At 37.1% G+C, this 25,322-nt stretch overlaps 1 protein-coding gene across 14 annotated transcripts in view; it reads left to right on the top strand.

Annotated features, from left to right (window-relative positions):
* Positions 1-25,322, top strand: part of VPS13B (vacuolar protein sorting 13 homolog B) — a 485,731-nt gene that overhangs the window by 164,996 nt on the left and 295,413 nt on the right. For 8 of the 14 annotated variants that reach the window (XM_082316762.1, XM_082316761.1, XM_082316756.1 and 5 more), the window contains one exon: positions 3,380-3,406. The exons of the other annotated variants lie outside the window; for them this stretch is intronic. In XM_082316762.1, the coding sequence (XP_082172888.1) occupies positions 3,380-3,406 (27 nt within the window). The remainder of the gene's footprint in view (positions 1-3,379; positions 3,407-25,322) is intronic. 14 annotated transcript variants of the gene reach the window in all.

The following is a 25,322-nucleotide window of genomic DNA, read 5'->3' as shown; positions in this document are numbered from 1 at the left end:
TTTCTTTTTAGCTGTGCACTGAAATAGAACTAATACGTGGAAGATACTCGTGTATGTACTTGTTATGTAAGGTGGCAGAAGTACTTAAAACTGATACAAGGAAAACAGTGCACTGTGTAACTTTTCAGTTGTATTTAATAGCTAAAATTAGCCTATTTATATAATGTGAGCATTTAATGTTGAGTATCTCTATATAACAGATTTCTGAGTACAGCAATTTCAAACACAAATACTGTATATTTGAGATATCGTGACATTCTCAGTATCACATGGAGTACTAAATCTGTTTGAGAAATGCAGTGATAGGATTATAGTGGATATATAGTTTAATTATATAGCTAAATATTTTTAATTCTTAATTTTAATCTGATTTATGCTCTTCAGTAGAGTAAAAGGCATTTTGAAAAAAAACCAATTTGTTTTTCTGAAGTCGGTTCTGAAAGAGAAGATTCTAGGTGTTGCCCTAATCTTGCAGCTGGTTCAGTTAAGACAGAAACATTTGCTGGAGCAAAGTAATTTGCTGACCTGAGTCTTGAGTTCCCATTCAAACACTCTGCTGCTGATGCTGCTAATTGTTGATACTGAGCTCCATTTACAGCACAGCAAATTAATGCAAAGTCTTGTTTTCCTAAGTGTTTTCCTAATTCCTGATGTATTTTCAAGATTAAATAGACAGATCTGGGGGAAAAAAAAAAAAAATTGTGATTTTCCCCGAGAGGTTTAGCAAATAGATTCTTTATGTCTGTAAGCAGAATAGCATATCATTTTGGGGTTGTACTATCTGAACTTAATGAGAACATTGCATGATTATGCACAGAGGAGTGGGTGCCCTGACAATGAAAACTGAAAGGATGGGGAGTCCCGAACAAACGTGTCAGCTCTTACAGTTGGCACAGTAAGAGTCCGCTTGCATCTGCCAACTCTTCCACTTTTAGCCCGCATGCATCATCTGTCACTGTACAGATTCTTGGGCCATTTGCCTGGGATTGGTGCCAAGCTGGAGTAGTAGCTTTGACTATGCCACCTCATGTCCAGAAATCTTGGAAAAATAGCCCACTGCCTGTGGGAAGGTGGACATGAAAGGAGTCAGACCGATCAGAGTTTGAGCTGCATCTTTCTGAATTTCAGTGTTAACTAGCTGTCATGCCAGATGAAAAAAAGACCATGTTCTAATAATATGATACAAACCATAAATGAAAATGAAGTATAATCTGAAAATTAATGTTAGATATCAGAATAATAATCTGAATAAATCAGAGGCTGACTGCCTCTTTCCATCTCCCCCTGCCTTCAAAAGTGCCTATGCTTGGCTTATTTCTGGAATAAAACTACTTAAAACTATACAGAAACATTGCTTAAATACAATATAAAGTATAATATTAGAACTGGCTGTCATAGGGATTCCCCCCCCCCCAAAATGGAGAAAATAATGGAAATTTTGTAAATAGAAACAATTCTCATTAGAAAAATAAGAAAAGATACGATTGATTCTAATGAAGCATTAAATACAGTGTTTGGCTCAACATTAGTGAGCAGGGTTATGGAGTGCATGTGATGGATCATCACTTCTGGATAGTATTCTTTTCTGTTCTGTATTTGTCCATGGCATAGAGGGTAATCATGCAGATGTAATTAATCATCTTTTAAATAAAGTGGTCACCTTTTCCTCACTGGGCTTTGAAAAGATTATATGAACGGTATATTTTTTATATTTAGTGTAACTATGTTCATGTTTGGTTATCTATTCAATGGAAAGAAATTAATGAAAGGAGAATATGAATTATCTTCTCCCTCTAATTTTGAGCTCTCTTATAATGTCCATGCTGTGATAAGAGAAAGAGGAATTCGGTATTGAGCAAATCTTCTCTCTTGGTTGTGACCTGAAAATTCATGCAAGAAGATGAAAGATGTTCAATATGTCTTTGTAGTATTTAAAAGATATTGTACCCCAAGCCCCGGATTAATATTTTTCGGACATAAAGATTATTGCAAAATAGTTGTTTTGTACATGTTTGATTATAGATTCATTATTAAAAGATAAACTTAAAATTAGTGTGTTATTTTAAAATTGTATTTTTAAACCAACTTTTGGAAAACTTGACAAATAGAAAATAATCTTGAGTATAATGGAATTTTCTGGAAACAGATGTGCGTATTTTAAAGTGCACATATCAGTCCTCTAAGCAGTTGCATGTCTAAACTAATGAAGTAAAACTTTAGTGCAGGTTGCAATCAGTTGATGGAATTATTTTTAATTAAAAAAACAGGAAATAATTAAGGTATATTTGATTTTATTTTGGAGTTCTGAAAACAGGTGTAATGAAAATAGAATAATAATCTTCACAATACTAATTATATTTAGTATAAAGACTTTTATAATAATGTGAAGCCAATAATACTTTTTTTTATTTCTTCACTGGTAACATAACGCAGAATAAGTATAAGCCCGTGAAAGGGATGACTTAACACAACTGTTGATGTACTTCGAGTGAAACATCTTTATCAAGTTAATACAAGAAGCAGTCATGCCCTACTTGAATTACTCATTTATAATGGCTGAGCAGCAGCCTGGATGTGGACTTTGAAATCCTGGGAAAATAAGATGCATGCATGCATTCAAATGTCTAAAGTCTTTGCTTTAGAGCAGCTGTAAAATGTTGAAGTGAGATGTCAGCTACTAGCTGTTGTCTATATTTTTAGTCCAAAGGGAGATGTGATCATTTAATTGCTAACCAAGGTTAGTATTATAGTAATCATTGCATCCTCAGTTCAAGACTTTCTAGTCTCAGGAGCCATTTGAGCATTTAGGAACTAAGAATCACAATATTTATCTGCTTTTTTGCACACTTTTAATACACAAATTATTCCAACTTTATTTTAAGACCTTATTTGTTTTGTTATAATACATAGATTTTTTTTCCTCTAACTTTTATTGTGCTCGTAATGAGGGAGTAGTAATCCTATAGATTTGTTAAATATCAAAATAAAGCACATGTATGGGTAACAATTTCAAAAATGCTACCTGCGTGCTCACTAAGGATATAAGAGTATAATAGCTGGTAAAATCCATGTACTAAAAGGATGTCTGTCTCTTTGCACTCTTGGGATGTTGCAGCTTGCACAGTCTCTTGCAAATGACTGCATTGCCAGGTTCCTTGTCTTCACAGCTTGATACCATGTTTCCTTTGAAAAGATAGACGTGTAGGAAATTAACTGTTCAACTTTAATTTTTCTTCAAATGCTTGCACAAGGAAGAGTGTGCATCCCATTACACTTGAGTCAGAGATTTTTGAATAAGAAGTGCCAGATGTTGTGTCTCAAGTATCCTCACACTTCCCAAGTCAACAGTACAAAAGTAACCACTCTTCTTTTGCTGCAGGAATTGTACAAGCTGCCATGACACGAGGTGAGTGAGAGTGGGGAACACCTACTTTTGCTTGTTGAAATATCTGTAAGAGCAGTGTGAACTCTGTATTTGTGTTGCACTTCGGGGACAGACAACAATTTCCATGTTGTATCTATTCAGAGATACTCATAATCGTCTTACAGCAGTTGGTGAGACTGCAGGGGATGCTTACTTAAGGACTGTTCCGGAATTCATCAACTAGTTTTTTTCCTTCTTGTTTCTGTTACAAGTAGAATTAAGATTCCTTGTACTTCATTTCAGTCTCTTTCCTGGAACAGGGCATCTCTAACATGCACCATACAAACTTGTTTTTTTCCACTGGAAAATCACTATCTCAAAATTGTGGTTGAAGGAGCAGGTGTTTTCTATACAGTGGCAGCAAATTAAGCCACAAACTCAGAGATTGAGCCTTCCTTCCTGGTAATGGGAAAACTGAGAGGCAAGAATAATCCACCTGGAAGGTAGAAGTATGATGGTTAAAGTCTTCACTGATATTTGTCCAAGGCAGCACTACTAGAGGTATTGGAGATGCAGCCAGGGAGGACAGTATTTATCTTGCACTGTTATGCAAAGTGGGACATTTTGGAATGGTTTGCATTGCTCTTCTTCACTGAGGTACTCTACTGGGTTGCTCCAAGAGGATGATGGAGGGATATTTGCAAGAAGGATGCACTAACCCTTGTAGCCTTGCCTGTGGCTTGGCTCTGTTTGGTGTTAGCTGCCACAGTTTGTCACATCTTCTCAATGGCAGCAGCCCAGCTAGCTCCAATAAATGGTTTCTGTATATTGAGGTGTGAATATACTTGAGCAAGTGACTCCAGAACATTTGTTTTTAAGAGCATAGAAATTAGTAATTAAGAAGCATATGTGTACAAAAGTAGCATGAGGTAATGCTGAGAGAACAAAATGGTTTTCATTCATTCTCTGTGAGGTCTCATAGTGAAAAGCTTGCGAGTGGATGCTGTTATATTGGGAGCCACTATAACTCAGGATCAGTTACAGCAGCATTTTGGTCCTGGCTCTGAGGAAATAAAGCAACATCTGCGTTCCTGCCATGCCTTCCGCCATGGGGCAAGCAAAGTTCTGCCACTTCTGCCTAAAACAGATACCTCTGTATGTTACTTTTTCTTAATGCTCTTTCTAGGGGAGGTTATTGGCTCATAGCATGGCAGCCAGCATGTAGGACTGCTGTTTGTGTGCTCCTGAGCCTCTGACCTAGCCTTTGTGGATAGTTGTTTCGGGGTTCGCACCTCACAGGGCCATGAATCCCAACAGCATTGGAACACAGACGCTTTCCTACAGCTGCTGCTTCAGAGAAGCAGAACTAGTGTAACAAAGAAAAAAATTTCTTCTAACTAGTGAAAATGTGAAGCTAACCCAGCCTGCAGGCCTACTCCTTTTTCCAGAGAATTTTATTTGTTTTCTTAAAAGAGAGATAAAGCACTCTTCCTACCATTCAGTTCTTAAACTGGAATGCCAAAATAAGAATTCAGAATGGCCAGAGTTGATTTCTTAATTACCATTGGAAAAAAGTGGGAATACCTAATTACCTCTTACTAGACAGCTGTCATAATTTTCCTCAATATTTTCATGTTTAGCTGTACCTGTATATATACATGCATGTGTGTAAGTGTAAGGAGAGAACAAGATACCTATTCTGATTTTATCTGTGAATAGGATGTTCTGAGTATTGTAGATATTTGGGAGGAAAGCTTAGAAAAATAATGTTGTAATCCATGGTACATTGCTTGACCTACCCCTATAAATATATCAGAGAGCTACAACTTAAGAGAAAATGTAAATCTTTTAGCTCTAGATGCTCTTGTTTCCCAGAGGATTACAAGTGGAACAGGAGGACAGTTTCTTTAATTCCTTTATCCATAACTCAGTCCCTTTGGAAAATCGCCAGTTAGTTCTTCGTACCCCAGGAAGAATGCCAGCCAAACACTTGGTGGTTTTTGACAATTCCTACCTAGTTTCTGTCAGTAGTTGACATCTTTTAGGGAAATGCAGACAAACTCTCCTCATATATGGTGGGACAGAAAAATAGGGTAGTAGTTGATTGAGTTTTTCTAATATTCTCCAGTAGTTTTTCCTTCATAAGATAGGGTAATAATCAAATGTCTTGTGACATAATAGCTTCTTCACAGTTATTTTAGGAATTTTTACATGACTCCATCTTGCCTTGGCCTGTTGTGAATATATGGCAGCTGCAACACTTTTAAATGAAGTTTGCATGCCATGTTATCTTATACATAATAGATGGTTTAGTTTATATAAACCTGTATCAATGCTATCAACATAACTTTAGAGAAAATCAGTATTTTGAGCTTTGTATGGCTTCTTTACTAAATTTTTAGTGTGCTCTTATAAATTAAATTATCTTCCAAACAAATAGGCTGTACCTGATAAAGATACGTGTCATCCCACTGGAAATCCTAGACAAAAGCTATTAAGTATGGCAGGTGGAAATATGTAAAAGGTGGCTAGCATCACTGCTTTTAGTGCAGTAGTTTAAGAATAACGTTACACTTACTTAGAATGGTAGAATGTGCCTTGCATGTCAGTGTGCCAATGCAAATATTCAGACTTTTCTAAGGCTTTTTAATATGTTTCTTCTGTGAAGTGCAGTTTAATATTTAGTTACTGATAGTGTCCATTATTATCGTTATGCTTTGGATCAAGGAAAAGATAAAATAGTCTGAATTACAAAGCATTCAATAGCTTGAATTTTCTGCCTAAGGAATAACAAAAAGTAGCAGACTGAAGTTCAAATTTATATGGTGAATAAGTTTTAGTAGTTTTCTGTGCCATTAGCGGAACAAATTAAACTTTTGCTGGTTGAGTGCATATACCTAAACAGTGTAGTGTGGGAGGATTATCAGCCAGTTAGTCTTATTGGTTTATTGGCAGCAGAGCAGATTTAAACCAAATTTTCCCATGGCAGAGGTACTGTATCAGCAATCCCAGAAGTTTTCCTAAGAAATTTATGAAGTGGTATGAAAGTAAATTACTGAAGAGCCATCAAAGCAAGTATGTTATTAATTGACAATTTATTGACTTCATCCTTACTGCTAGTTAAAAGAAAAAAAGAAAAGGATTATGATTCAGCCTACACTTTGAAAGCTGCGTGAGGTCTTTGTACGATATTTCAGTTAAGCTGTAATTAATTAACTTAATTAAACAAATATCAGTAAAAGAGTAAAAGCACACTTATTCTGATGGCTCTATAAAAATAGTCATAAGATCAATGTAAATAAGTAATGGAAAGTGTGAAGCTGGGTCTGGTTAGGGCAGAGTGTAACACCAGTTATCTTTTGATCTTCTGAGAAATTTAGTCCTTGCTCAAGCAAATATCTCATAGGCCTCAGTGACTAATTGCCGAAGAACTGCCGGGTCTTTACCCTTCAGGTTAAGGTCAAAAGTATATTGCTGTTTATTATACCGGACCATTTCTTTGTGCCTAGGTTTAACGTGTGCAATTCAAACAGCATTGCAACTTGCTTTCATTCTTTATTATTTTACCTATGTTAAAAGAATGGGCTAGTGATTACAGTAGAAAGACACTGTCTTGTGTTAATTCCTTTTTCTTCTATTAACTTACTGGTCCTGGCTAATTATTTAACTTCTCCATGTATCAGTTTTTCTGTAAAAATATATGTTACCATCCATGTGAAATGCTATGGGAATTACCATAAGAATATTTTCAGACTTCTGCTTGGAAGGTATTACATGAAGCCTGGAATTTTACAGTGATGGTGGTTATATATTAAGTATTAGTGAGCATGCTGTAGGTTTTTTAAGCATCTAATATTTGAGATAGGAATTTAATTCCTGCTAATATTATGTTGAAGTGGAGGTCTCCTTAAGCACTAAAAAAATCCCTAAAGCTGTTTTTTCCCAGATTAATCATGTATAATTTAAATTTATAGGTTTTCTTATGTCAGTCTTGATTAAGACATGTAGATCTAATGAGAGGAATATTTTTCCTATTACTAATAGTCCCTAAAGCCTCCTGCATGTAAAATACATGAACTCTCTCCCCTTCTGCCTTTTTCTGACGCCTGTGAACTTTTTCTGTTGCTTTGAATAGCTGATAAATTGTTTGCCAGGTAGGAGGGAGAATGCTTGACTTTGACTCAGAGTTTAATTTCTTGAGAAAATATAATTCTGAGCAGCGTGTCCACAATGGGAGCTATTACAGAATAGTTTACTTCACTATCAGGTTTTTTGGCCAATTTACCCATGAAAGCAGTCTCCTAGAAATCTGCTTAATCAGTAATACTGTTTTGAAAATAAACATTGTGTAAGGATCTGTCCTTTTCTATTAACAGCTCCAAACATTCTAAATAAATCTAAGTAATTTTTTTCAGTCACCCATGATATACTTCCCTTCTTTGATATTGTCAGTTTTACCTACTTTGTTCATGGTACTTCAACTTTGATCTCGGCTAATTGCCATTAAATTCACACCGCTTACTGACTTGGCAAGCCAGAGCAAGTTAATGCTATTCATCATAAGGAGAACAGTTAATTTATTCTGTCCCCTCTAGGCATGTGCTTGTTTGTTTAACAGCAAAATGATTTGAGCAGTTTTACATATGCTGCTCATACATTTTCCATATGAAAATCAATAACAGAATTCTGCAACTGAAGGTTTTTAAATGTGTTTATTGCTTAAGACAGGTATTTAAAGATATTTTTTTCACGCTGTTTCAAATACTGCTTCTATCCCACAGTGAGATTTCACATGAGGTGTTTGGAGCTCGTCCTCAGGTCAAAGAAGGATTTTTTTGTCTGTTTGGTAGTTCTTCAGTTTTCAGAATAAAGACTGCTTTTGCCCACTCAAGCTATTAAAATGCATTTAAACAAAACAAATGCAGGCTTTTCTCTAGGGTTATTTTTCCCCCTCAAATGCCAGAAACTGTCCAGTCTTGGGTGAAGAAAAGACAGAACTTCCCAAGTCAGTCTCTGTCCTGGGGCATGCCCACTGTCCTCGTCCAGTTGATGTGGTAACTTCTGGGCACTGCATAATTTACCAGTGTTAACGCTGATAGGGAGGAATTAGTTTATTTAATAAGTATATTAACTTTAAATATTTTAAAATATTAAAATAATTTTTTAAATATTAAACAGTTCTGATAAAGCAAGTATGCTGTAAAAAATTTCATATATATTAACTTAAGCTTTTTTTTCTCCAAAAGGAGGAGGACTGCGTTCACTGGGAAATTGGATGGTGGCTATTTTTAAACCTTAAGAAACATCTATTTACCAATAGTAGGTCCTTTTCCCAGAGGATGTAATGACAATGTACATTTGAGGCAAGGTGTAACATCTAGTGCATTAATAATAAGCTGAAAATAAACAAAAATTATGTAGAAGATTTTTATAATATGTGTTGTTAAATTGACTCTTAATTTGAAACTGAGGAAAAACTTCAAATGTGTTTAGCAACATTATTACTAAATCCTCCTGAAGGCAGCTTGGGAGATAATAATAGTAGTTCATACATTTGCCAGTGTGGTTGCTGAATCTTTCAGAACTTCTTGGACCTTAGTTAATAATAAATTTTCTGCATTGTGAGAAGAATCTTTTTGATATAATCATCTCTCTTTAGAAAAAAAGAACAGGGAAGTACATTTAAAAAGTCAGAACTCATTTTTGTTTGTAGAAAAATATAGGAATGCTGTTTCCCCGCCCGCCCCAAACATTCAAATTGGATGTTCTGATTTGATCAAAATTCTTTGTGATTTTTTTTTAAATTTTTTATGAGCATCTGTTCTTTGGTGAGTTTTTTGTTTTGTTTTGTTTTTTGGTTCTTTATTTCCATGTACTCGTACCTTCTAGTGTTTTTTCAGTGTCTGCCTTAAGTCTGCAGAATTGATCTTACTGGAATATTCTTTGAATTTTAATCTGCCTAGACTTTTTAATGAATGTTTATATCACTGTGTGGAACAGCTGAGGTGTCTACTGCAAAGTTTTATGCGTTTTGATAACTAAGACAATTTAATTATCTTTAATTTTTCATGTCCAGTTTATGTAATGCATAAGAACATGGAGAGGGAAAAAATGTAGCACCAGTATGGTGGGAAAAATGAAGGATAAACCTGAACTTGCAGTAGGGCCCAGCAAAAACTCTTGGACAATACTTCTCAAGAAGTACTGTAAGACTACAGGGTGGTGAACTGCATCCAGATGCAATGCTACCATTCTCCATTACTTGGTTAAATGCTACAGTTCAGTAATTAGTGCAGTTCTGTTGTTGCTGATGTTTTTCTGGATAGTAACATGTCTTAAGAATCAGATTTAAAAGAAATGCTTCATCGTGCCGTCGTTGTTCAAACAATTTCACACCACAACAAGTTGCCTGTAAAGTGCATACAGTGGAAATCAAAGCAGAGCTCAGCCAGGTGCCAGAAGCAGTGTAGCCAACTGTGGAAGTAGAAACCTCACCTTAACTGACTCGCTCTCTTTCCTTCTTGCATTCCACACTAATAAGAAAAAAAATGATGCTCTCAACAGTTCTGTCAAGTGGATCTGCTAGAAATTGTGGTATGAGGACATTAATAGTAGCTTCAACATTAAAGTTTTCAAACTACTGTGCGGATGTATTATCTGTTCAGAATTGTTTTGAGTCCTTAGGCTCCATCATTTTGGAATGATGTATTGTAAAAGCTTTATTTTTGTTTGTTTTGGTTTTGTGATACAGTTTTCTCATAAGACTCATGTTAATGTTCAGGAAGTAAGATTTAAATAAGACACTGTTTCTTGTTTTAGTGAAGTTCGAATTCTTTCTCCAAAAGAATAAAATGTCATGTGAGACAGTTAAATACAGTAACAACTGAAGCTGTCCAAGCTAAAATCACTAGACCACCCAGGTCTTGGACCACCCAAGGGACCAACAACAGGCAATTGCCTGAAAGAGGTGGCCTTTTACTAGAGGTCGAACAAGTTGTTTTGCAGATCTTGGAAATATTTAATAGTGATGTCTTAATGCAGTTGCCTGCTTACTGGAGGTGGTCCTTATTCTGAGTTCCCACTGTATAAGCAGTGTCCCTGTGAAAATGGCCCTCCTTATTTACTTATGACCTTAACCTTACAGTTCTTTTCTCTTTTTAGGGCAAAAGTAAAATTAGTAGTTTAGCAATGTGTTGCTACTGAGTAGAGATTTCAAGTTATTACACAGTTTGTGTAGTGTCACGTGTAAATGAGATTTTTGAATGGGAGGTATTTGGTCGATGGCACTTATAGGATTTGCAATGAGAATCACATCAGTAGCACTCGTAAATCTTACTTGAACTGTCTTAACTGTAGTTCTGTTTGTGAGAAATGGTACAATAGGAAACCAGCTAATTCAGCGTTAGAATTGCTCTGTTCCCAAGCTTAAATGGCCTTTGGAAAATGTAAAAAAATCTCTTCTTTGGAAATTATTGAAAGTAGCAATTTTCATCCTTAAAACCACAGTAAAGTGATGTATATGAACTGTGTAAATATTTTCCATGACTGAAAATAGACAGTGATGGGAAATTCCCTTGAATTAAAGTGTTTCCTGTGGTAATCATAATTTCAAGATGGTTTCCCATTCTGTCCTTTTTTAAATATGATAGATAAAGTGTAACTCATAAAAATGTTACTTTGGGTTGGTTATGTTATATGTACATACTTTTGTAGCCATAGTGTTATTGTAATGATGATAACTTAAAGATACAAAGACGGTTTGCTGAGAGGTTATACCTTCTATTACATTAACTGTTATTTGGGCTCAGAAATCCCTCCATCATGTCTCAGTAAAATCTTACATTTCTATAACCTTCTTATTTCAGTAGCTAGAGAAAATATTTGAAAATAAACAGTGGCATGTTATGCAGAACTTCTCTAAAGCATATTGCTTTATTTCTTTAGCATCCTTTTCTATTATAGGTTTTATTTAATATCTAGTCTTCTGATTTTTCTTATAATCCTTTCTTAAAACTAAAATAAAGATAGCATCTAATTTCTCCCTTTTTGCAAGCTGGGTAAAGCACTGGCTAATTAATTAATTAATTTCACTACTACTAGAGGAGTGAAATTTATTTTATAGATACAAATCTATGTACTTTCATAGTGTTTTATTCAATCTAAAATGAATACAGGTGTTCTTATGGCCCTGTTGAAAGATACAAAGAATTCCTGTTCCATTGCAAAATATGAAGAAACTTTTAAATAAAGAGGACTTCAATTAAAGCCCTGTAAGCACCTGAGATGCTTCTAGAGCAGCAAGATACAGGCATGGCACATCACATGATGTGGGTGGTGTGAAGGGAGTACTGATGGGATACAGTGTAAACGCCTGAATGTTGTGCCTGTGGATTATTGTGGATATATGTATAGGTGTATATGCTAATTTTGATCTCCGCATTAATAATAGTTTAATTATCAAGTTAATATTATTCATACATAAGTTCCACAACTACTACTTTCTTAATTTAATTATGTTAAATACTGGTGAGGCAAAGCCCAGAATAACAGACCCAGCCTGTTTTTTTTTTAATTATTCTTTTATGTGTGTAAAGTATAAGAATATAGACTTGGGTCATCCGCATCATCAAATGAATTGCAGATACCAATGTAGTAACAATTTTAAGTCAGAATGGTTCACAAAACATCCAGTCCTACAGGCCATAAAGCCTTTGTTTTACCGCCCTATAATAAACTGAGTAAAAAAAAAAAAAAAAAAAAAAAAAATCCTGACATCATAGAATAATAGAATCGTTAAGGTTGTAAAGACCCTTAAGATCATCAAGTCCAATCGTTAACCTATCACTGCCAAGTCCACCACTAAACCGTGTCCTCAAGCACCACGTCTACCCGTCTTTTAAATACCTCCAGGGATGGGGACTCAACCACTTTGCTGGGCAGCCTGTTCCAGTCCCTCACTGCCCTTTCCGTGAAGAAGTTTTTCCTAATACCCAACCTAAACTTCCCCTACTGCAGCTTGAGGCCGTTTCCTCTTGTCCTATTGCTTGTTACTAGGGAGAAGAGACTGACCCCAACCTCGCTACAGCCTCCTTTCAGGTAGCTGTAGAGAGCAATCAGGTCTGCCCTCAGCCTCCTCTTCTCCGTACTAAACAACCCCAGCTCCCTCAGCCACTCCTCATAAGACTTGTGCTCCAGACCCTTCACCAGCCTCGTTGCCCTCCTCTGGACACGCTCCAGCACCTCGATGTCCTTCTGGTAGTGGGGGGCCCAAAACTGAACACAGTACTCGAGGTGCGGCCTCACCAGTGCCGAGGACAGGGGCACGATCACCTCCCTGGTCCTGCTGGCCACACTATTCCTGATACAGGCCAGGATGCCATTGGCCCTCTTGGCCACCTGGGCACACTGCTGGCTCATGTTCAGGTGGCTGTCAACCAACACCCCCAGGTCCTTTTCCGCCAGGCAGCTCTCCAGCCACTCCTCCCCAAGCCTGTAGAATTGCATGGGGTTGTTGTGACCCAAGTGCAGGACCCAGCACTAAGCCTTGTTGAATCACATACAGTTGGCCTTGGCCCATCGATCCAGCCTGTCCAGGTCCCTCTGCAGGGCCTTCCTACCCTCCAGCAGATCAACACTCCCACCCAACTTGGTGTCATCTGCAAACTTACTGAGGGTGCACTCAATCCCCTCATCCAGATCATCAATGAAGATATTGAACAGGACTGGCCCCAACACTGAGCCCTGAGGAACACCACTGGTGACCGGCCGCCAGCTGGATTTGGCTCCATTCACCACCACTCTCTGGGCTCGGCCATCCAGCCAGTTTTTAACCCAGTGCAGAGTGCACTTATCCAAGCCGTGAGCAGCCAGCTTCTCCAGGGGAATGCTGTGGGAGACAGCGTCAAAGGTCTTACTAAAGTCCAAGTCGACAACATCCACAGCCTTCCCCTCATCCACTAAACGGGTCACCTTGTCATAGAAGGAGACCAGGTTAGTGAAGCAGGACCTCCCTCTCATAAACCCATGCTGGCTGAGCCTGATCCCCCGGTTGTCCCACACGTGCCACACAATGGCACTCAGGATGATCTGCTCCATGACCTTTCCCGGTACCGAGGTCAGGCTGACAGGCCTGTAGTTCCCCGGATCCTCCTTCCGACCCTTCTTGTAGAGGGGTGTCACATTTGCTAGCTTCCAGTCATCTGGGACCTCCCCGTTTGACCGGGGCTGCTGATAAATGATGGAGAGTGGCTTGGCCAGCTCCTCTGCCAGCTCCCTCAGTATCCTCGGCTGGATCCCGTCTGGCCCCATGGACTTGTGAGCATCCAGGTGGAGGAGCAGGTCGGTGACTGCCACCTCTTTGACAACTGGGGCTTCATTCTGCACCCTATCTCCATCTCCCAGCTCAGGGGCCTGAAAAACCTGAAAGTAGTAGAGAGTATACTAATTATGTTTTTAATTTCTTTTAATAAATAATGATATGATGAAATAATATCAGTGATGAAGAAAGTGGTCAGCACTATTTGTAGGCATGGAAATAAGTTGTGCATTTTTATTACCAACTTTTCTACTTTTCCTCCAGTTCCCTAATGCTAATAATTCATTGCAAATCTATGTAAACAGACTCCCGATGAACAGTTTTACTGAGGGGAATGTTCTCGGCAGGGCTTTGTTAACCTGACATTCTGTGGTTTCGCCTCATAAAACTAGCAAAGGGCTCTCTGCGTGGAATGTTAATGGGGTGAAGTAATGAATGCAGGATGGGATGTAAGATTCGAGCATGCATAAAGTCCTTACTTGAGAGTTTTGGAGGAGAACCTTGCAGACAGTAGCTAAGAGATAAAAGCATTGGGAATTTTTTTTTAAGCTAGCAGTTGGCTCTCTGCTTGAAAACAGGCTTTGAAGTTAGCGATGGTATGAATCTAAGAAAGTAATTAAGAATTAAGCTACATACATTTCTTTTAATTTGGTCTTGGTGAAAGGAGCAAAGTTGAGGGTCATCCCCTTGGTTTTAACACAATTTAAAAAATTGTTCCTATTTCAAAATGTTCTTATAAATTATATTCTTTTTAGTTGTGCAGTAATGTACTGTAATGAGATTTTTCTTTAAGAGGAAGGTCGCTTGTGCAATACCTTTACTTTCTTTTCAAAAGTAGTGCTGTGGGAAACATTTGACTAAACTGATTTAAATTCCTGGAATTTGTAATTGCTTTTCTGGGGAAAATATATTCAATACTTTCCTTCATAATTCCCAGGGAACCAAGCAGTGAAATTTTTATACAAGTCCAGTGCTAATTAGTTGCATTGTTCAGGCATGACCTGATCTTGAATTTGGTGTAAAGGGAATGAAAACGTGTATGGATGAGCTGTTTCTTGTTCTGTGTAAGTGTGATGTTGAGGGCCCAGATCAGGTCTGGTGAAGCAGGTGTATTTATTTGTGTTACAGTAAAGCCACCCGTAACTGTCAATCTGAGGGTTTTGATCAGATCCCCCCTCCTGAATGACTTGGTCACTTCATCCTCTCACTACTCGGTGTTCAGGTGCTGCTCCATCAGAATGGCTAACCTGAAGGGCTTTAAGCTCTCCCTGTAACATTTTTAGATATGTGATAGCGAGAAGGGGTGGATAATTGTGATTTGAAACAAATAATCCTTGTTTTGGAGTGGGGGTGTCTTTTTTTTTCCCACAAGACAGAAGATTTTTGTATTTCTTGTTGAAGTACAAACAGGCAGTTGCATTAGAACAAGGTTTTATGATATGGAATGAGAAGTACTGATACTACGGAGAAAGGATACAGCTTATTTTGGGAATAAATACTGGTTCAGATTCAAGGAAAAAGAAATGACCACTAAACATTAGGAAAATTGCTTACTAGGTAATTCTAAAAGTAGTAGTCTTAGCTGTCTGATACTAGACAGGGGCGGGAGCAGACCTGGACAAACTCAAATTTGCCTCTTTACTGGCATTTGTGTTTATCTATACATTTGCATCTAAGATAAATGAAAGAATGGGGTTAGTGTCAGTCTAGATCACTACTTTCAGTTTTCACTAAGTTTTGAGAAAACAAGTTTATAGCACTGGAAGAATACAACTGTTGGGTTTTTTTGGGTATAGGGGGTGAAGAAGAGGAGGGATTTAAAGAGAGACAGGATGACCTTTGTAGTACTAGCATTGCTGGCTGATACCAGTTCGAGATAAATTATGGAAAATATGAAATTTCATATGCATATGGAGTACAATTAATGCTAGTAAAAATGGTCTTGAGGGAAAGTGGAGTGTAAGATGCTTGCTTCTATTAGCCAAATGTTGTTAAAATGAACAGTAGCACAATAAATATCACGTTGTAGTGTTGATGTAATATATGTGGGCTTGTGTAATTTACCTGTTTTAAACAATGAACTGTCTTAATTTATTAAGATTATTAAAAAGGCAGTTAAGACATTGCTTTATAATCTATGAATATTGATAAGGAAACAGATTTTTGAAGCTTTTCAGAATCTAACAAGATTGAAGAGTGATTCTAGAACAGTTGAAACTCAGAGGTATGTATTTTAATGAAGGTAATGATGAGAACGATTTATGAAGGGCAATCAATGTGTTCTCTGTTACTGGAAATTTTAAAACCAAGTGTGGGCTTTTTCAGAAGATATGTTCAAGTACAGCTATATGATTGAAGGCTAATTCAAGGAAACCTGCGTTTTAGTAGAATGAATTAGTTAGGTGGATGGAACATGACTTACTGCTGTCTCTTACTTAGTGCATGGTACTGATAGGATTTCTGTAATAATCAAAGACTATCTGGTAAGTTAGCAAATATAGAGCCATTTCTAGTCTTCCTCAGAGCTTTTTTCCTAAATTCTTAAGCTGTAGAATTCTGCAGTACTTGCTCTGCCTCTTGAATTTTAGAAATCAAAAATATATGAAGGAAAAACTTTAAGAGAATAATATGCGACTTAATGCCAATAATTGTCTTGGACATTATGTTTGCCATATTAAATGCAAGGAAGATATGTAGTGAAAACTAAGATTGCAGCTGGCCCCACTCTTGTCGGCATTCAGGTGTGCTCTCAGTAAAATGCAATCGAGTGTCTCAGTTCATTCATGCTTGTTTATGGTCATTCATAGAACTTTGAAAGTTTGGGTTTGTTTTTTTTCTCCTATTTGATAGCAAAAGTTAGAAGTTTGGTTTAAAATGCAGGTTTGAAATATTTGAATCTTAACAACCTGTTGAGTATGTTGTATACTGTTCCGCGGAACAGTGATTGCATTGCACTGATGGCACCCAGCTGCATGTGTCCCCTTTGGATAGTGCCTTTGTCAGTGCCTAATGAAGATATAAGATTTGGATGAGAGCAAGCTGGCTGAAAGCCAGATAAGATGAGGTGATGGCAGTGGTTTGAGAGAAGCAGCTGGAGGAACCCTTGGAGGTCATGTTATTCTTTGAAGGAATGTAACCAGTATTAAGTCTCAGAGCACAGAAAGTGTACTGACTAGGTGCTCATTAAGCCAAACTGGGTTAGTTTTTAGTTTTTCTTCCACCAAGAAAAGGTAAGTGGGCTCAATAGGACACCTTGTGCTGACAGTGATATAACAGAGCATTGTAGTCTCAGAAACTAAAGAGTGTGTAGTGGTGACTCTAAGTATTGTACAATCAGATCTTAGAATCGTAAGATAAAAATTAGTGTTCTTCTGTTTTTTCAGATCTCTTTTAGTTTATTTCTTTTTTTTTTTTTAATGCTCATGTTTTTAAGTCTGCCTTAAATGTAAACAAATTCTCAATCATTGAAACATGGGAATGGGTCTTTAATCAAGTGTTCACTTTTACTTCATGACTATAAAATATGGGGCACTGAACCTTTCTTTTTTTTTTTTTTTTTAACTTCCAGTATAATGGTGCATCAAGTTTCTGTTGAGACTCTTAATTTGCAAGATCTGCTGCTTAGTTAGAATCTTCTTATTACTAAGGACAATTTATCTGTATAATTTGCTTTTAATGTAGTTGTTAAAGTAAAACGTTAGCTAGTTACTCTCACGTGACAGTTAACAATGGAGTAAGAAGATTTAGATAATGTATTTTGTTATCTCTTTTTGAAGAATAACTCTATACATTGCTTCAGGAAAAGCAAAGAATGATGATAGCTGAAAATTTTAGAGGTTGTGCTTTACATTTCTTTTAAAAAGGTATATTTATTGCTTGGATGATGACAATACGTGAGAACAATATAAATTGCATACCTTAAATCTTTTACCAAAGGATAGGTGATAGTTTATAAACTGTTGTTATTTCAAAATAGAACCTTACTTAGAATGTAAGATACTGCATGAATAAGACACAAGACACAAGCAGACAATATTTATGCATGTATTTACTCCCGCTTCACTAGAATGAAAGAAGTAGCATTGGTTTTGACTGGGAAAATGTATAAACCTTTAGCTAATATGACCTTTTAATGTTTGTCCAGGATTGACGGTTGTGTAGTCTGGTTTAAAACTGGATGATAGAGCTTACTGTGAGAGTAGCAGCCTGAAAACAGGTCAGCCAAAAGTGGATTAATGCCCAATCTCTAGCCACATTTAATTCACTTGAACGCGTGATATTTACTAATAAACCTACTTTGTTGGCAAATCTTCAATGATTTGAGGAAAAAGTTTCCTTCATGTGGAATTTAATGGGTGATTTGAATAGTGTTGCATCACTTGTGAAAAAGCATCGTATACATCTGTTCCATTTGGAAAAAAATTGGAAAAAAAAAAAATTGTACACATAATTTGATTCTTAAGCAGTGTTACAATACCTCCACTCCATCCGTCAAGTTTAGGGTTTTTGAGTTCACAGCCCCCATTGTCATCGGTGTGTGTGTTTGGCCCTCACCAAAGTCATAGGGAGCTTTTAGAAGTCTTGGAGCTCATGTACTCTCCTGAGTAGCAGCATTTGTGGAAGACCCAGAGGGTCCCTACATATGTGCTCCCAAGGCTCAGGAGTGAGTTATTTCCCGAGAAACTAAAGATGGTTCTTCAGCTGTTCATAGCAAGAGCCTTTCTTTAATCCTTTTTAACTTTTCAACAGGGTTGTTTTATGCCAATACCAGTAAAGCTTGTATTTGTTTGCTGAAAAGGTCATGAACCTGGTAAGATTTGGGGCCAGAAGAGAAGATAGGAAGTCTCGTAATGATAGTGGTTGGAAAGCTAGCGCAACAAAAGCCAGATTAGTCTGCATGTAATGCAAGGAACCTCATAAAAGGCATGTTTCCAGTATTTTTCCTTTACCTCCTTCTATTGTGCTGTCCCCTTCTGCTCAAGCCCAGTGACCACTGTATTTTTACCTCATGAGTATCACATATACCTTTTGAAAAGAAAATAAGTGCATTAGAAGGTCTTAAAAAGAGAAGTTGGGGGCTAGTAAGAAACTTGCAGAAACTGTGAAGTTATATTCCTTCTCAAATATAGGAAGCAAACATTTAAAATAATCATCTGAATCCTCAGGCTGGGGGAGTTAGAATAAAGTTGTGACAAATATTTTATGTTGTGACTGACATTTAAGAAGTGTTTAATATATTTACGTTATTTAAACAGATCTGCTCCAATGTTTTGTTTAAGAGAGCATGAATTTCTGGAAGGCATTTGATGCTTAATCACATGAACTATGACTGTGGTATCATAGGAGCAAAATTATCATTCTACCATAAATATTTAATCTTAAAATATGGATTAAAAAAATTGCTCAGCTGCTTTTCTTTATCCTTTTAGTGAAGCAGGGATTCCATAAAATCTATTCGTTTATTTCCTTTGCTTTTTTTTCTGTTTTTAATACACTTCAAAAGGAAAAGATGTAGGAAACTGAACTATAACAATTCATTTTTTTTAGATTGTCAGAATTCAGGGACACTTCCTATATATTTCACGTTTGACAGAGAATTCAAGTTAAAGCTTAGACCTAATGTACCAATTTGTAGGATCTTTTTTTCTTGTATTTATTGGAAAGAGTCTAAATGTCACTTAAGACAGAGAGTACTTTTCTACCACAATCCCATAATTCAAGTATTAAGTAAGTAGAAATAGTTGGATTCTGTGAAGCCTTTATCTCTCTTACTATTAAGTGCCTGATGCTGAAAATATCAGCTAGCTGCTGGTTGGTTCAGTCTTTCTGGCTTCTTGGTTTGATAACCCAAATCAGTAATAATTCTACTTCATTAAAATGTCAAAGACCTAGATCTGTCTTCGCCTGATAAAGAACAGGCATTAGGGCTTTAGAGCTGTCACTATAGTCTCATTGGATTACGCAGCTAATTTATAGATTTGTCTGTGGCACAGCTCTTTTGCCAGCAATGTCCTTTGTTAACACCTTTCTTATCAAGCTTTTCTTTCTCTGCTGCTTATTTATTTGTTTCCTCTTCTGTGAGGTCTGCTAAGGAGAAAGTAATAGACTTTCTGCTGCGGTGGTGAGGAGTGTAACCAGTAGCTGCAGTGATAGCATTAGCAGGGTTAGGGCAGTGCTTTAAATTAGTGGCATGAGAGTGAGTTTGGTTTTATTGGGATAGAGTGAGAAGTTTGCCATACTTAGCCAAAAATAGAAAGCGATCGCACTCTCATAAGCACAAGACATCATTGTCTTGACAGGTCTCCTTCTCAAGAGTTTTTTAGTTTGTTAGCTTGTACAGTTGTTTGTTTAAACTGCTTGTGCTCTTACAGGGCTGTAATGGAGAGAATCCGAAGCACAGATGGTAAAGAAGCCAGAGTGTGAAAAGCAGAATGATCTAAAACTAAGGGAAGTTCTTTAGTAATAGTCTTACTGTGATAAGGAGAGATGTTTCATATAATTGAAATACTCATTTTTTTGAGGGGGAAGAGGGGAAAGGTATATTTATCTGGCTGTGAATCCACTAGTGAAAATACTGTGCGTACTAGAAATGCAGACTGCAGGGCAGGCTCCTTCTAATGTTTTTGCAATACTGGGAAATGGCAATATTAGCATAATTATTTATATACTTCTGTTTATTAGTTTTATAAGAAAAGGTACAAAGCCTGATTAGATGAATGCAACAGGCTACTTTTCCTGACCACAACTTTTTTTGGAAAAGAATGGCGATGCTGAACACAACTTATTTCCTGGAAAATAGCTTTGATTTTTATGACTGAATGTATAAACCCTCGTACTGCTTTGTCTTAAGTAGCAATGATGACAGATTCTTAATGATGATAGTATTACTGGAAAGCACTGTTACAACCTGCAAAGTGATTTCACACTTGCCATCTATTATTTTGCTGAATTATTAATAGATCCTTGGCTATATTTTATTGCTCTGAAAGTTAATTCATTGTGATGATAGAAAACTCGACAATTATTAACTCTTCGATATATGTGTAAACCCATACAGGTTTTTCAGTCAACAAATATTTCATGAGATTGCAACTAGTGAATATTTTTTTAATGGTAATATTATATAAAAATTGTATTTTGTAGTATGGAAAATATATAAGGCTAAAACATTTCTGTTTCATCTGTTGCCAACAAGATGCTCAAATGGCAAAAAAGTCAGTTTTCTTTGAAGTGGCGAAGATTGGCCAATCTCCCAAGCGTCTTTTGTTTTCATTCATTTCTTTATTCTTCTTACGTTGTTGTTGTGCATTGCATTTCCCCATCTCCATTGAAATTCCTCCTCAAACACTCTTTTGTGAGCCTGTCAGTTAGCACAGAAGCAAGAGATGGAAAAGGCTTGTTAGGTCACCCAGTCAGCCTTGCTGCCGATGAAGAGAGGAGAGGTCAGCAAAGAGGGGAGGCATGTTTTCAAGTTTCGTCTGATGTTTTTTCACGTAACTACTGGCACATTAAAAGTAAAGCCCAGCAGTTACTTGTGTTTTCCTGAATACTAATGGACCTGGTCCATGTAACCATAGTATATGTTTCAAACATCGTATTATGAAAAAAGCTTTCTTTTTTGATACTGAATCTGAGATCTGTGAAAGAAACTAAATGTTGATAGTAAGAAGCAAGTGTCTGTGTGTGGAAGATGGAGATAACGTATATATAGAGTGTATGCGTATGTTCCTGTTTATAAGGCAGGAAAGCTTCTTGTCCATACGTGGTTATCTGAAGAGGCTGCAACAGTGTCTTATACCTGCTTGAGACTGAAGATGATAGTCACCCTGACTGGGGGGGGGGGGAGGGAGGAGGAATTGCAATCTGTGGTGCCCAGAAAGAAAATCAAGCCTAAATAAATAAATGATATGGTACATAATTATCTCACATGAATAATGAATTTCATCATTCCATCATCCTGTAAAGGGTCTGCACTACAGATAAAAGGTAGTGCAATCTGAACTGGTAGTTTGATGCAAGTGAAATACTTTTATGTCTTTTGGGATGTATGCAATTTTTTTAACTATCAGATATGTATGTGTGTATGTGTGTGTGTGTATATATATATATGTATGTTTATACAAATGCTCTTTTCTCTCTATGCTTAACTTTATTTTGGACATTTTGTTTTAAGAGAATAGGCAGGTCACTTAGTATCTAATCTAATGGTATGATTAGTTGTCAGTGAAAGGGTGATGCTCTGGTCACTCTGAGTATTGCAAGTGCTGTGGTTAGGAGCACACAGGTTGGTTACATCCCACTGTCTGTGTCAGAGCAGTCCTAGATTGGCTTAAATGCATTTATGTGACCTGACTGGATAATTAACGAAATTAAAGATATCTGATAGTTTGATCCCACCCCTTTGAGAGAGTGGGAACCCTCCATGTCTTTTGAAATAAATAGGAATGTCTAACAAGGATCAGAGGCAAAAAATCACTCCACATTCCACTCAACTTGGGCACTAAATTTTGTACTAGCCCAACTTAAAACCTCTAGAGTTCAGGATTGATTTATTTATTGCAGTGTGCTTACAATTGTTTTTAAACTCCGAATATGCTGTCTTTTAGGTAACAAAAAGCTTTTCAACCCAGTAGGTAAAACTGGGTAATGTGTTTTGGTTCCTTGTGGTAAGGGAACTAGACTCAATGACTTAAAAAGTACATATGCCAGTGTCGTGTCCCGTCCCTATCCCCCCCCCCTTTTCTTCCCCCATTGTTCCCCCCCACCCCTTCTTTTCCCCCCCACCCCTTCTTTTCCCCCCCCTCTATTCAGGCAACAGTTACTAACAGAAACTCAGCGTAGTACCTGGAACCTGTTGCCACACTGCTCTGTTACTTACAGAGAACACAATATCTTCTTGATTTAGGTGGACAAGTTAGCCCCCCTGAGTTTTTACCAGGAACCCCATACGCACAGAAGGATTAATATATAGTGAGATTTCTTTCTTTCAATATGAACTTGTGCACCAGGGAATGTTTTATGTTTGCTTTTCAAAACCAAAACCTTTCAGCACATCTTTTCATAAGCAAAATTAAAATTCCTAGTGCCAAATCCAAAATGTTTATCTGAGAAATCCTGATTGAATAGGACAAACAAATGTCTGGGGAAAGAATTTTATCTGATACAGTAGCTCTCTCTGTGGGTATTCTGGTCAGAAGTGCAATTAAGACAGTTGTTAGCATTCTCCCTCTTTGTACAGGTTCTTACCATTAACAACCAAGATCCTTCTCAAATGGCCAGAAAAAAATCCATCTGCCTTAAGAGGAAACTCCCTGTTAGTTCCAAATTATGAAGAAAGCTGATATCTTTGCAGCCATAAAGTCAACTTCATGTGTAATGCACCCCACAATTCCCCCAGCTGTCGGCTGGTATGATAGCTATCAACATTATCACTAGACATGCTCTGTGGCTCTGACCCTTTTCTGCCCTTTATATAGGAAAGTGTCTGTTCCGTGATCAGACACAGATAATAAGGCTTTCCTTTCCTTGCCCCGGAAATCTACTTCAAGGTTGTCATTCTCTTCTAAGTAAGGGTGCTGTTTAGACCTAATACAGTCCCTGCTTGCCTCAAAAGTAACAGAGCTCATCACTGCTGCTTTGAAAACTGCAAGTCAAGCTTTGGGTTTGACCAGTTACTTCAGAAGTGACATCAGGCTATTGCGTCTTCAAAATGACTAGGTAGCTCCTGTGTATTTATAATTATGTTCCAAGTCTTCTCCCATCCCATTATCCATTTTCATTCCTTCTAAATCTCAAAACAGTTATGCATCACAATTGTTGAATGACATTGCCCATCATAGTTATTTGTGTGATACAGTAAGAAATTAGGAAGTTTTCTGTTCATTTTCCTTTTCATTTTTTACAGGAGTCTCAGATTCTGATAACTCCTTAGGAAAAAAAAAAAAGTAAACAAATACAAGCTATCATCATCAAATATGAATTTGTTTTCTATGGGGATTGAATTACATCTGTAAGTTGTGCTACTGCACGTAATTTTGGAGACCTCATTAGAATTTTTCAAATCTAGGTTTTAAACTTTGACTTCTGTATTCCTGTGTAGAGAACTAAGTTATTTTTCTTTTTTTTCGAAGTGGCTGGGAACTCAGCAAGCACATATTGTTGATATCAAAATGTTTTCTGAAATTGTTCCAGATTGGTATCAACTACTATATTGCTTTGTAGAACGTGTCTGTATATTTCCTGGTGTAGTGAGACTTCAGTGGTATTTGGGATTTTGGGTCCTGAGATGAAATGAGTATTTACAAATAACTGTGATTTTGTTTGAAGTATCATTCCTAGACTCTGATTTTTTTTTTTTCTTTACAGTTCAAAGTAGTCTTATTTCCACTTACTTTCCTATTTCCCTCCACTCTGTGATTTTGTGAGAATAAACAGAAGGAAAATCTGTGAATAATTGAATTAATGGTTTGGAGATGTTTATGAATAGTGGCTGGATGAGCTGCAGGAGAGGATGGAGGAGATTGCAAGGTGAAGAGACAAGAGAGTTGTCCTTTGGAAATGCAGAGTGAGGGAGAAATAGGTTTACCTTCATTGAAGGGTAATGGGAATGGCTGTTTTCATCCTGAAATGTATATACACAGTTGGAGGCAAGGAGGCTTCCACTCATTTTTTCAAAATTAGATGCAAATGCTATACCCTTTGCACCTTAGATGATGTAGGGTTCAGGATATTTTGATTTTTAAGGCAATCACATGATTCTTATTGAGTAGACTCAAGATCTTTTACCACCTAGGTTGATGGTACTTAAAGCCAATTAAGCATTGTATCATTTTAGAAGATAACCTTGTTATATAATTTCCATCTCCAAGTAGCACAGCTATAATAGTGGCTTGGAGTTCTGTTGATATGATTAACTCCACTTTTGAATGATATTTTTTTGTTTTTATTTCTGCATGAGTTAAGTAGTTGTCATTGAATCTTGAACACAAAAGAAGCTTTCTATTTTTTTGGTTGGTTTATGACATTACGGTATGTTGCAACTTGTGTTAAACTAGTGGGTTTTCAAACTTCTGAGTCGTACGCAGACTGCATCTTAGGGCCTGTTTTCACACATCGCACCCCCCGACCTTTTTACCACAAAAGGCTGAAAACTGTTGTGCTAGGCAAGTCAGAAGACTGTTTGGGGGACTGTAATAGTAAGTTTTAGTGAAGGGATCCGTGTAATGATCACTGTATGTTTGGCTTACTTTCTTGGTTTTGATTTTTGTTAGGGGATTTTCTGTGAAACATCGCAAACGTTTATGATTCCATAGCTCATATTCCTGCTCTGTCTTTTCTAATAAATTGTAGAGCTGGTTGCTGTGTTCCTACAGTCTTTCATCTAACAGTAAATGACTTCTTCCCTGTAGATTACCAGTACATTCAGGAAGCCATTGCATAATTGGTGGTGATTTAATCATCTAGTTTTGTGGAAAGGTTGTGGAAGAACTGGCTTTTTTTAGAGATACATGTGATGGTGGGTTTTTGCAGCTAGTTTGGGAAAGTGTGCCTGAGGGGTATAGGATGAAGGTTGAAAGAACATTCATTTTTGAGTCGGTCAGGGCTGTTGATTCAGCCCACCTTCAATTCAAGGGAGAAGCTGCT

Source organism: Platalea leucorodia (genome assembly GCF_965183815.1).
Source record: "Platalea leucorodia genome assembly, chromosome: 1".
In the NCBI taxonomy this organism is placed as follows: Eukaryota; Metazoa; Chordata; class Aves; order Pelecaniformes; family Threskiornithidae; genus Platalea; species Platalea leucorodia.
The sequence above is the reverse complement of the archived record's forward strand: the minus strand, read 5'-3'. Positions and strand labels throughout refer to the sequence as shown.